General features: G+C 52.6%; 1 protein-coding gene across 9 annotated transcripts in view; it reads right to left on the bottom strand.

Moving 5' to 3' along the window:
- NCOA1 (nuclear receptor coactivator 1) overlaps positions 1-13,099 on the bottom strand; it is a 132,299-nt gene that overhangs the window by 1,143 nt on the left and 118,057 nt on the right. For all 9 annotated transcript variants that reach the window (XM_061461096.1, XM_061461099.1, XM_061461102.1 and 6 more), the window contains 8 exons: positions 12,936-13,062; positions 8,581-8,749; positions 5,036-5,350; positions 4,767-4,868; positions 3,299-3,701; positions 2,420-2,594; positions 1,088-1,271; positions 189-278 (listed from right to left, as the gene is read on the bottom strand). In XM_061461096.1, the coding sequence (XP_061317080.1) occupies positions 189-278; positions 1,088-1,271; positions 2,420-2,594; positions 3,299-3,701; positions 4,767-4,868; positions 5,036-5,350; positions 8,581-8,749; positions 12,936-13,062 (1,565 nt within the window). The remainder of the gene's footprint in view (positions 1-188; positions 279-1,087; positions 1,272-2,419; positions 2,595-3,298; positions 3,702-4,766; positions 4,869-5,035; positions 5,351-8,580; positions 8,750-12,935; positions 13,063-13,099) is intronic.

Here is a 13,099-nt window from a genome sequence, read left to right as displayed (position 1 = left end):
GTAAAGAGAGTTGGTGAGCAGTGCTGGCATCCCCAAGGGCTGCTGTCACCCAATGCTGGTGGGACCATGGTAGCTTCAACTCAACTGGGGCCAGCCCCAGCAGAAACCAAGCGTGCTGAGCCAGCATGGCTGGTGACTCGTCAAACTCCTTGGGGTACCTGAGATGTGCTTAGCAGTTTCTTACTGACCTGCGCCCCATCTGCTTCTGTTTTCAAAAGGTCAGTGGAGGAAAGCTGGTTGCAGTAAAGGCCCGCGGGTCTCAGCGCCGGGTCATTTACCTGTCAAAAGCAAGATCCAGGCTCAGCCAGGAGGATCGCTAGCTGCCCTCTCGAGCTGAGTTTTAGGGGGATTTGGGGAAGGGATGCTCAGGATGGGGCAGTGCCAGGGGACTGTGCTGCCAGCATCCTCCCTGCACTGTGACCTGCACAGTTTTGGGGCATCAGTGCGGGGATACCAGTGGACCTGTTTCACCCTTCTCCCCACCTCCTGAACCTCTGCCCGGTGCCACTGCTGGCTCCGGGGGCATCTCACCTCCAGGGACTGTGAAATCCCACCCAAACGCAAGAGGGGCAAATGCCTGCAGCTCAGCCTGTACACTGTGGCCAGCTTATGGGAGGGACCAGTCCCCTTCCTTGCTAAGCCCTTTGGCTTCTCCCCAGGGAGACTGCAAGCTGGAGCCCGCAATGTCCAGCATAAAACCAGTAGGCCAGGAGTTTAATGATGCCGAGACAAACCCCAGCAGCTAAAATAGTTGGAGGCATCTCAGTCTGGCCTGGGGAGGATCTCGCAAAAGGTCCTGTATCCAACCATTTCTCATTCCCAGTTTTCACAGCTCCCCAAGGATGCATGACTACACATGCACCCACTGCTAGCCCACTACAGGTGTGGGAGATGCTCAGCACAGCCCTACATTCCTTGAGGACACAGGGGACACACTAGTGGTCTTAGGCTCCAGCACAGTGATAATGCCAGTGGAGACAGGCAGACCTTTGGTGTTTTTCTTTTGGATACTGGTAACCCCAGGGCCAAAGGAGTGAATGCTAAATCCCTGTGAGCATCCCAGGGGCAGGGATGACATGGAACTGACCTGCTCTGAGCACATGGAGTTCATCCCAGGCATCTGCAGCGAGTTCATCTGCATCTGTCCAGCCATGGGGTTCATGTTCTGGACATTGGTGTTTCCTCCCGCCATGGAGACAGTGATGCTCATGTTGTTGTACATGCCCTGCTGAGCAGGCGCTGGCTGGCTCTGTCCCGCTTGGCTGAATACGCTGAGGGAGGGAGAAAAAAGCATCACCTGGGTGTATGTGGTGGGGAGAAGCACCTCGAGGTGTGGGTCGAGACCCGGGGGTGGCCTGAGCTGCCACAGTAGCAAGCCTGTGTTTTGTGAATGCCAAGACTGACTGTGGCAGGAGCCCTGCTGGTCCTCGGGGGACAGTGGGAGTGTCAGGAGGACATTAGAGGTGCTGCCTGCAGCAAGGCTGAGCCAGCATGGAGGCTGGAGGAAGGGAGGTGGCTGCTGCAGAGTCATCTACCCTCTGCTCCTGCTGGAGCAGGAGGCTGCTCAGTTTGATAGGGGCTGGTGGAACACCAGTGCCAAGAGAGGGATCGTTACAGGGCTTTGTGCTGCATTAAGGGTCAGGCAGATGCAAAGCCCCATTTGATGTGACACTGAGTTCACCCCTTGACACTCCTTCCTGTGCCCTCCTCAACACCCAATTGATTCCAAAGCTGCTCCAGGCAGAGGGACAGCTCTCCATCGCAAGGCATGAAACATCCCAGCTCCAACAGAGCTCCCATCTCATTCCACCCAGCCCAGTAAACCTCCTGCTCTGTGCTGCTGGACCAGGACAGGCTAGCTGGGTTAACTGGACATATCCAAGGCAAAACCAAGGCAAACCACGTGAGGTTTTGTGTTTCTCCCTCTGCCCCATTTCTGGAGATCTGATGCTCAAACGTGACTCATGCAAAAAAGGCAACAAGTCTGGTGACTCTTCCGTAAGTTAAAGCTGGACACATCTTAGGAGGGACATGCAGTGACCTGGGACTGCTGGTCTTGACTTGCTTTATTGTTGTGTTTTCTAAGGCCACTTTCATGAGACATAATTAAGCCACTTGTTTAATTAAAAATGAAAGACATGCTTCATGTCTTCCTCAACACAAATGCTCATTCATTTAAACACTGTGGGCTTTTGGCTGCCTCCAAGCTGAGGCAAAGACACGGGCCCGGGTTTATGGTGACTTCTGGAGCACATCATGGTAGGAGAACATGGCCTGAGCTCAGCAAGTGTCTTCAGCCAGGTGTCCCCTACAGGCACCACTGTCCCTTACAAGGGCATCATCACCTCAGTGTCAATGTGCCACCTGCTCTGTGTGTGTGTCACCTGCGTGCTCCAGGCTATCCCCACCATGATCTTACTTGCTATTCCCCATGGCTCCTTGTTGCCACGTTTTCATGTCAGGTGACTGGTAGCCCGGTGTCGGTGGAGCTGGCTGCAGCATAGGGCTTTGCGAAGGTGGGAGCTGGGGTGACATCAGGGGGCTGCTGGGGCTGAGTGATGGAGCAAAGGTGGGTTCGCTCTGCTGGCCCATGCCTGGGGAAGGACAGACAGTGTCAGAGGTGGCCAGACCCCTGCCATCAGCCCCGATTCCCTCCTCCTCCCTTGCAACTGCTGGCATCAGACCAGAAGCATCAGCCGTGACTTTCGGTCTCAGAGTCTCTGGTTTTCATTTTGAGCAGCTGTATCGCTCAAATGCAAATATTTCAGGGATGAAGGAGCAGGGAAACCCCCCTCAAGTGGTTTCCATCAGCAGGTGTTCCGCTTTAGCATCACACCTGGCTGGAAACTAGCCAGGGTAACGATGAGATGATGCCAAAGGGGGTTCCTGTGGGGCTATCGCAGCCACTGAGTAGTTTTGTCTACTCACTAGTGATGCTTGAATGTGAAGATATTCAAGACAGTGCCCATCTGCACTGGCTCATCTCTCAGGAGCTTGGTGCCCACACAAGAGGCATAAGATGCCTGCAGCTAATTTCAGCCATTCCAGCAAGGCTTTGGCTTTTTTTAGAGCACAGATATTTAAGGAAGGGAAACGTAGAGGACTGCCTTGCAGTTCCATTAGCAAGGAAGAAGTTGTGGAATTATTTTCCCAAACAATAGCTTCTTTTTTTATTGAGATTTGACCAGAATAGGTCCCCCTGGGAGGTGGAAACCAGAGACCAGACCAGCACGCAGGCCAGGTGAGATGGCTGGATGAAGCCAGACAGCTTTCCAGCGCAACCAACTGCTCAACGTACCTGATCCTGAATACTGGAAGATGTTCTGCTGCATTTGCGGGGTCATCCCAGCGCCGAACTGCCCTCCGACGCCACCCATCATCCCCCTGTTCACCATGCTGCTGCGGTTAGCCAGCGCGGCGGCCTCGGGGTTGGATGCCAACGGCGAGAAGGGGCTGGTGGAGGTGGGAGGGTTTCCCGGGGTCGTACCGTAGTTTGGGGGGTAAGGGAACTGCTGTGGGGGTGCCTGGGGCAAGCGAGCGGCTCCGATCTGTACCGGGAGCCCAGCGGAGGGTGGGAGGTTGTTTCCGAAGCTTTGCTGCCTCATCAGGATGGCTCGCTGCTGCATGAGCTGCCGCTGCCGGTGCTGCTGGCTGTAGAGCTCGCGCTGCCGCTGGGCCAGCATCTGGGCGTTGAGGGGAGGCTGTGGAGGAGGAAGGGAGATGCCCTGGTTATCACCCTCCAGTTCTGGCAGGCAGCTCAGAACACCCCCAGCTGCAGGTGCTCCCCTTCTCTGGCTTGGGGTGCCTGTCCTCCTTTTGCAAGGAAAGCTGGAAAAGCCCCAGAATGCTCAGAACTGGTTCATTTGCAGGGCAGAGCATGTTAGAGCTGTTAGAGCTCATCCCCTGCACGTGTCAAATGGCAGCACTCTAGGGGTGGTAGCATCGCCTCAGCCAGGAAAACAGGCTCTCAGTCACCTGGCTGCCACCGACCTCCCCTCTCTGCTGCAGGACCCCCTTGTGCCCTCCCTCACCGAGATGCTCCCACACACCAAAGTCTGGAATCCCTCACTTCAACTCTTTTGGTTGTGAGATGTTAAACCCCCCCGCCATTCCAGGAGCTTCTCCATCACTATGGGCTCATTCCCCCTATGGCTGAGCCAGATGTGTTGGAACTGATCATCTTAAGAAGCCTGACATCAGCAGCTGAAATTGGGAGATACAACGGGAACCATTCGGACCTCTTCCCTACCACTAATGCTCCCCACAGCACATTAGGGATGCCACACCACTTCCCCAAAGGCAGAGGCTTCTCCAAGAAATGGAATAAAGTCACCAGAACTTGTTTGTGCTTTTCAACTTCTCCTCATACCCAGCAGCTGTTTTATCCACTTTATTAGAAGCCAAACAAGAATTTATGTGCTGGGGATTTAAGAAGGTTCACCAGAGATTCTGCTGTTTAAAGGATGGCACCTATTTCCTAAAGATCCTTCTCAATGAAACACATTAGCACATCCTTCTCTAAGCATTAATATAATTATTTCTAAATATAAGTATTTATACCTTAAGCAGGTGGAGGAGCTGGAACAAGGGTGAAGAAGATAAACCCAACCTACAGCAGCTTGTTTTGTAGCCACCACTCTGCATGCAGGAGAATTTCTCTCTCCCGTTAACAAGAGAGAGGAGAGAGCCAGGCTGTGCTAACAGGGTTGGCATGGGATTAACCCCCATTTTTTCCGAGCTGGAGGACCATCCCGCATCCCACTTACCTGCGGTGTGATCTGCTGCTGAATCCCTGCCCGCATGTTGATGCCCACTGGGGAATTGGCTGCAAACTGGTTGAGGATCGCCTGCCGGTTTTGATGGATCAGCTGGAGGGGAGAAAGAAAACCCAGGGACATCTTCAACACTCCAGTGCAGGAGATTCCCACCTATCCAACCCCCTTCGACTGGGCTGCATGGGCTGCAGGCAGGATGGAGGGTCTCTCCATCCCCCTTGCCTGCAGCCCTGGGATGTGAAGGGGGGGGGAAGAATTACCTGCTGCTGCCCCTGCAGCCGCTGCTGCAGCTGAAGTCGCAGCTGGTTGGGGGCCGTCGGGGGCCTGTTGAGCGTCTGCCGGGGCTGCATGGCCATGTTGGTGGGGAAGGCGCCGCGGGGCGGTGGTACCTGCACTGGCATGGGTCCGAAGGATGGCTTCTGCCTCACCATGCCAGGAAAAGCGCCGGGGAGGTTGGCGGTGGGAGAGGCGGAGGAGTAAGGCTGGGGGTACATGCCGGGTTTCTGCTCCATCATGAGTGGTGGGGTGGCTTGTTGGGGCTGGAACCGCTCCGTCAGGGCTTCCAGCCCACCTCCCTGGTGAAGGCAAAGGGGAAGAAAATATCACTTTGGAGCTCCACCAGACACTGAACTCCCATGTGAGAGCTCAGAGGGGATGAGGGTGTGTCCAGCATGGGGAAGATAGCTTGTAAGGATGCTGCTGCCTGGAACCCTCATCCCCTGCGCCAGGCTCCAGCCCAAGCGATTCAAGTGCTGCATCAAGGAGAGCATTAAACACCTGCTCCCTGCGGCTTAGCAAACCTTGGAGGGATGGAAATAATTTCTTTCATCTTGTTTGGGAGCAAAAATCAAAGCCAAGCCAAAGGGCTCAGGGCTCATCCCCCTGTGCTGGTGGGGGGCAGCAGGGTAGCAGTAGGTGATGCTGTCTTCCTCTGCCTTCCTGCAGGGTCTGCTAGCACTGAGCTGTTCATCTGGGCTCCAAACTGCAGCAGGCCTGGTTGGACAGACCCTAAGGCTTGGAGGATTGACCTGAATCACAGAATCACAGGATGGTTTGGGTTGGAAGGGACCTTAGAGCTCATCCAGTTCCAACCCCCTCCCATGGGCAGGGACAACTTCCACTAGACCAGGCTGCTCAGAGCCCCACCACAGCTTCTCTGGGCACCCTGTGCCAGGGCCTCACCACCCTCACAGGGAAGAACTTCTGCCTCAGATCTCATCTCACTCTCCCCTCTGTCAGGTTAAAGCCATTCCCCCTTGTCCTGTCCCTACAGGCCCTTGTCAAAAGCCCCTCTCCAGTTTCTTGTCAGCCCCTTTAGGCACTGGAAGCTGCTGTAAGGTCTCCCTGGAGTATTCTCTTCTCCAGGCTGAACAAGCCCAGCTCTCTCAGCCTGTCTCCATAGCAGAGATGCTCCAGCCCTCAGACCATATTGGTGGCCACAGGAAATAGTTTGTGCTCTCTCTCCTTTCCTGTTTTTGTGCAGTTCAGAGGCTCAGCTGGAGGCAGAGGGTTCCACCTGCCCCAAGGGTACCTCAGACACAGCCATGTCAAAGGGTGGGAGCCGTGAACCCCCAGGACTGGGAGAGCTAACAGAAGGCATGGCTTTACTTCTGCCCTGCTCACAGACACCCCTTGCTAGTATCTCATGGGAGACAGGACCTTTTGGTCTGTGGTACAGCCATTCCTATACAAATGATCCATTTTACAGCCAAGGGACAATTTCCACACCAGCAGATATTCTGCACTGCTCTAGCTTGGCTCAGGCACAGAAATGTGCTGTTTGAGCTATGAACCCATGGAGAAGTAACAACTTGGAGCCAGAAGCCTGAAGAGAAAGCTGTGTGAAGAGAAACCACACACAGCGCATCCCCAAATCCCATTGCCTTTAGTATTTAGGTAGATGGTGCCCATCAAAGCACTGAGGCTTGAAGGCAGGGATAAGGCTATGTGAATGGTGGTGAGGAAAAATCTATTGCTTAGGATCAATTAGATAGAGCTTACACAGTTCAAGGACTGGGTACCAGGACATAAACCAGCACCATGCAATGGTCAGAAATGACAGACCTGTTGAAATGAGGATTTTTTACTCTTTTCTCCCCAAACTACCCAATCTCCAGCTGCCTCTTGGTTAAACTGGGTGTGGATCAACCCATCCCACCATGGTAGCACAGAGAAGACAGTGGGTTTGGTGAAGTCAGGCAATGTGAACCCCTACCTGCCAAGAACACAGTCTGGAGGGGAACTACCAACATGTTTTCTTCCCAAAGATGCCTTTATGCTGACATGTTGTTTCTCTAAAGATATATTTCAAGCAAATATTTCATAGAACTATTCAAAGTATTTCTGAGGTTCAGCCGAAGCCATGGAAAAAAACCAAGATTCCCATTAATGAAATTATCCCTGGATGGGAGAAAAGCTGGGTCAGGGTCCAAACATGAGATAATCCCCCCGAGCTGGGTGTTCCTTGTCAAGGGAAGAGCCAGATCGGTGCAGGGATGTGTGGCAGCATCAGGTGCCATCCGAGGGCATCTCAATCCAGTGGTCCGATGCTGCTGGAGCCTGTCTGGTGCAGGAATGGGTTGCTGTGGAGCTGTGCCAGCTGAGTCTGCAAAACCCTTGTGAAAACACTGAGCTGTTGCAGCTGCATCTTTGGCAAAAGCATCTCTGCTCCGAGGCTGAACTCCCTACCCCTAACTCTCACAAATAGAAAAGGGCAGGTGGTGATTTTGGAGACACAGCCTTGAGAAGAGGGATGTGGGAAATACCCCACTAAGGCATCAATTCACTGACAGGTCCCTCAAATCTCCAATGAAAAGATAAACCCTCACAGCCGTGCAGCACAGGGCATCCCACTGGGGCTAGAGGAGGAGATTTCCCACCCCTGGGCTGAAATGATGCAGGATCAGGTGCTGAGCAGTTGGAGGGATTTGCTCTGAGAAGCTTCTTTCTTAGGACACACCATTTATCAACAGGCTTTTGATTCTGTTCCTTGTTTTGGAAAAAGCATGTGTGTGGGTGCTATGGGGCACGGAAAAAGAAACCACTCAAAGACAAATCCCAAGCGATCCATCTCATTTTCCATATCCCTTACGAGCTCCCCTGCAGCCAGCTTCCTCCCCTTGCCATACCCTGTTATTTATGAAACCCTGGACCCTTCCAAGGCATCTTCCCCAAGGGGTATCTGCAAAGAGGGAGCCTCCACTGGAGCTCAGCTGCAGGAACTGAGGCCCCAGCACTATCTGAGTAAAAGCAAACCTCATTTTTGCAGTTTTTCCCTGTGGTTCAACCCAAGACAGAAGGGCAGCTGCACTGTAAGCCAATCTTGACAGTAAGGGCTGCACGGTTTCATACCAGCGAGGCCATTAGATATATTATTAGGCAGCACAACCCAGGCTCAGGAATCCCAGGCTGTGGGATTCCAGCTGGAAGGCTCCTCCATGCCCTAATCCCCCTGGTAAGGTGGGGAAGCGGCACAGCCTGCCAGCTCTCCCTGTTACATGAGCCACCCGGGGCTGAAACTGCTTGGCCGCCTCTCTGCCAGGCTGCTGGTTCTCATGGGGGATGGAGTTTGAAAAGCAGAGAAGTGAGATATTGTATTTCATGGGGCTACTTTCCAGCTTTTTTGGCGCGGGGGGAGAGAACAGCGTGGTGTTAAGTATCATCTCTGAATCTGATGCACTCGTGTGTTCCCACTCGTATCTGGCCTTACCAGATGTTGGAAATCCTCCTCCATGCTCATGTCAAGCCCCAGCATCTGGCCCCATATATGACCTCAAGGAGGTCCCATGAGTGGGTCTCTCTTTACCTGGACCAGTTTGTCGATCCCTAGAGCTCGATCCAGCTCAGCCAGCTCCGTCTCGTCCTTGCCGCTGAGGAAGGAGACGAGCTGCTCGAGCAGGGCTTTCTCATCATTTCGCCCCTCCGGTGTGGTGGGAGGACACAGGAGCTCATCCAGCTGTGAGGTGATGCACTGGCTGCAGAGAGAAGTTAAGAGGAGGCATGTTAAGGTTTATGAAGCAGGGAGGAGGTTGAGCTGGGTGATGCTCGAGCGACACAGCCCCTGCGGCTGTGGGGACTCGCTCCCACCCTGCAGCACCATGCAAACCCTATGGAATGCAGCCCCATCCCCTGGCTCTGACACCAGCTGAGCCCACTGAAGATCAAGCCCCGTGTCAAAACCTGCTTATAGGGATGAACCTCTCCACAAAACTGTTTTGGGCAGTGTTTTGGTGAGGTTTGGGAAGAGAAGTTTGGTACTTTTGCAGGCTTTGCTCCCACAGGCATTTTGGGCAGGACAGCAGGAGGCAGAGCAAAACTTCTGCCGGCACGAAAGCAGGGAGGCTTGGATGGAGCTGGAGCAGCTGGAAGCAAAGCAGCTGAAGGCAAAGGGGAACCTTTGGGCTGCAAAAATACGATTTCTGCAAAGCTCGCTCAATATTCTTTGGGAATAAGATTAATATGTAATGAGAGACATTCCAATGATGTGACTAATTGGAGTCAATCGGATTTGCCGGGTCTGTCAGGATGAAGAGCCGTGGCACATCACGCTCGCAGAGAGGCACCAAGGCGAGGGCTCGAACGTGCCAGCAGTTCCCAAACAGCAGACATGTTTATCCTTTTAGCTCCAGATGAGGACCAGATGTACAGTAAGGAACTGAAGCCAATCTGACCGAGACCGCTGCAGCCAACACACGCAGCCTAATCCAGGGAAAAGAAAACTCAGCACTGGGACTTCTTAAATTGCAGAGCATGAGCAGAGAGGGAAATGGGGAGACAGAGGTGAAAAGCAGGATTAGGTTCACTCCGTAGCCAAGGTCCCTGGTACTTGCTGCTTTTATCAAACCCAGTTTTCCAGTGCCAAGGCCAAAGGACAAGGTTTGCTGCACAGACATCATTCTTGATGAGGAAGGAAGGGACAAGCTTCTGCTCCATGTTAACAGGCAGCTAGAGTTAAACTTCAGGTTGGCACCATCTCTTCAGCCCATGCTGGATTACTGCATGGATGGCAAAAAGTTGGTTTATAAAGAGATTGTGGGGATAATACCTTTATGTAATAAATAAATCTTCAGCACATCCTGCCTTGCAGCCCAATCCAGCTTGCAGAGCTTTCCTCACTCCTCCTCTCCTCCAACTCCATGGGATGGTGGGGTTCAGATGAGGCTCCAGGCAGGTGACAGGCGAGCAGAGAAGATCCTGGACCCTGTGCATCCTGTCCTCAGTCCTACTGGCTTGGTGTTGCAAAGGTTTTCTATCCACCACAACCCTTCAGGCTTTCTTTAAGGTGAAAACTCTGATTCTGCATGCGGCAAGGAGGAGAAATTCATCTGCTTGCAGAGATGGTGTCAGATGTTGCTTGAGGTCCTGTAAAACATCTCCCTGGCATGGCCTTCAAGCGCTGTTCCAAAAGGCTGCAGCTCTCCAGCCCTGCACAGATGGCCTGGAAACCTCAGGCATCTCAGATGGCACAGCATGAGGCAACCGAATCAGGCCCTGGGTGGCACGTTTGACCTTGGGGGATTAGAGAAATGTGTGAGAGAACGGTGACCTGGACTTGCTTTGAGGAGCTTTGGATCTGGTCCAAGGTGTCCCTCTTCCCAAGAAGAAACAGCAGCAGTTATGCTCGGGACGCAAGAGAGGGGATGTTGTAGTTGTCCCACTTGGTCAAGAGGCAAAGGTATGTGAGGATTTGGGGAACAGGAGAATTTGAAAAGGAAGCTCCCATTACCTAGGACACACCATACTGGGAGATCTGGGTACCACCACCTCCTTAAACAAGTCCAGGGCCTTAGCCAACCTCCAGCTAACATAAACCTCCCAGATGGGAAACCTTTACAACCCCCAGAGCAAAAGCTCTGATGGTCTGATATTAGCTTAAAATATTTCTTGGTCCTGTAATATCTGCAGAACAAAGGCTCGGTCTGATTGCTCCAACTGTGGTCTCCACCATGTGGATGGGCAGCTGCTGGGATCATTGACATGTCCCAGGATGAGTGTGTCTTCCCGAGCTGGAGCACATCTGCACATCATGAGGACCAAAGTCCAGAGGCTTTCCCTAGCAGAACCTCTTCTCTTGGCTGCAATACAAGTGGGATTTTGTAGCTGATGACCATGCCGTTAGTGGAAACGTTTAGAGACCACCAAGGCGCTGCCAAGGCAGGTTTCACCCGTGATGCTTCATCAGACCCACAGCTAATGAAGATATGAGAAGGAACTGAGCTGGGAACCAGTTTCTTCCAGTGTTGCCTCTGCCCACCACCTCTGGTAGGAACCACCATTGCCTGGAAACGCTAATTCAGAGGAACAGAGGCTCACCAGGAGGAGCTCTACCTCTCATCTTGCTGTCATCTCATGGCCCTGGCTCCACTGGAGGCTCCACTGTGTGGAGACCAACTTTGCTGTCGGGAGCTGATGGAGCCATGTGTGGGAAAACCACACAGCATGGTTTTCCTTGCTTTCTCCCCCTTCAATGATGAGAAAATTAGTACCTTGTAAAACCCTAACCAGGCTGCAGTTTTGAAGTGTGGCTGAAACCGCTGCTCTCCGAGGCAGGGACTCTGTGAGACTTGTTACTTCCACGTCTCACCAGGCTTTGGGCAGATGCAGCCGCTCCATTGCTCCGACCTTGTCTTTGGCACAGGCTCTGCCCTGAAAACCACCTGTGGTGTTTTTCCCACCTGAGGACTCACAGGGTGCTGCTGCCAAACGCTTTCCTCCTTGATACCCGTGCAGGTCCCAAGCCTTCCACACCAACCTGGGTCCTCAATAATCCTGCTGCGAAGGGCGAGCCAGAATAAGATCCATCTCCCTTCCAGCTGCACCAGCTCAGGGAGACAAAAGTGTCTACACGCAGCCAGACCAACTCAGTGCATGGAGCACAAGGCTGCTGAGTAAGGTAAGGTCATTTTTACCCCATAAGCAGCATTTTAAGGAACATTCATAGCTTAAAACACAGGTTGATGTTTCTGGCAGCTTTGCCCTTTGCCAGGTGTGCCCCACAGATCAAATAATGACACCATCAAGACTTAAAAGGAAAGTTACTCCCTTGCAGCAAGGGCTTGGACTGATGTAAATGCTCACATAAACCAGGATTTATCTCACAGCTCTTTCAAGCAACAAGAGGCTAAGTCTTTCCAGCAGAAGTCCAAGATCTGGTTGCAGCACTTGAAACCACTCTGCAACTCTCTTATTTGGCTGAGTGAAGAGCTTTGAGAAGTTAATCTGAATTTAGCCCTGGGAAAAAAAGATGTTTGGCTACTGTGTTGCTCAAATACAGCTCTTACATGTATCTTCTTCATAACTGGAAAACAGAGATTGTCCTCATCTGCTAAAGACTTTAATTAGTAGAGGAAACTCTGCCTCTCCAAAAATCAGGGCTGGCTTTGGCAAGAGGATCCATGAGGAGCTCATCAGTGCTGGCTCTTAAAACAGGTCAGGGTTAGGTACCAGAAGCCCTCATCAAGCCAGGGGGAGGAGTCAACCTCTGTCTCTATCAAATCTATCTCCATGAGCACTGCTGCCAGTGCTGCTGCTTCAGAGAGAACTTTGGAGTCCCCTTGCTCAGCAGAGCTGGGACCCCTGCACTCCATCAGCACAGCCGGGCCTGCTTCTGACCTCTCATCCCAAAATATCTGACCTATGGTCTCCTCCAACCCATTTATAACCAAGGAGTTGATACCGGAATTTGGTGACAGAGTGATGTTTTACTTTGGGCAGGTGATGACCCCATGTCTGCTCCATTGGACATGGACCCAAAAAAGGTGGTTAGAGGACAGGAGGGGGTTATTTTACCTTGGATTAGAGCTGTAATAATTTTAGCTGAAGCCAACCAAGCACATGGGGACTGCAAAGAGCTGCAATTGCACGGAAACATAAAACTGTTCTGGGGTTCGCCAGATCCCACTGCCCCTGGTGAGAAGGGATGCTGGAGAAAACCAGCCCAAATATTGGCACTGGCAAGGGATCATGGGGACCTGCAGCTTAGAATCATCATAGAATGTTTGGGTTGGAAGGGACCTTAACGCTCATCCAGTTCCAACCCCCTGCCACAGACAGGGACACCTTCCACTAGAGCAGGTTGCTCAAAGCCCCATCCAACCTGGCCTTGAACACTTCCAGGAATAGAGCATCCCTGGGGGAAGCCACCAGCCCTGAGGCACTTACTCTTCAGGTTTATTCAGTGTGGCTCGATTCATGGCTGCCATACTGTTATCTGTCCAGGGCATCTGGTCCCCCATTCCTGGCTGTCCAAACTGGTGATCTGGCACTCCCATCTCCAGCTCAGGCATTCCTGGGGAGAAAAGAAGGATGCAGGAGGGAAAGGTTAG

This window comes from Pezoporus flaviventris, unplaced genomic scaffold (genome assembly GCF_033815535.1).
Source record: "Pezoporus flaviventris isolate CSIRO_AGI_PZ_B2104156 unplaced genomic scaffold, CSIRO_AGI_Pfla_v1 ptg000031l, whole genome shotgun sequence".
In the NCBI taxonomy this organism is placed as follows: domain Eukaryota; kingdom Metazoa; phylum Chordata; class Aves; order Psittaciformes; family Psittacidae; genus Pezoporus; species Pezoporus flaviventris.
This window is presented reverse-complemented; position numbering and strand designations above follow the sequence as displayed.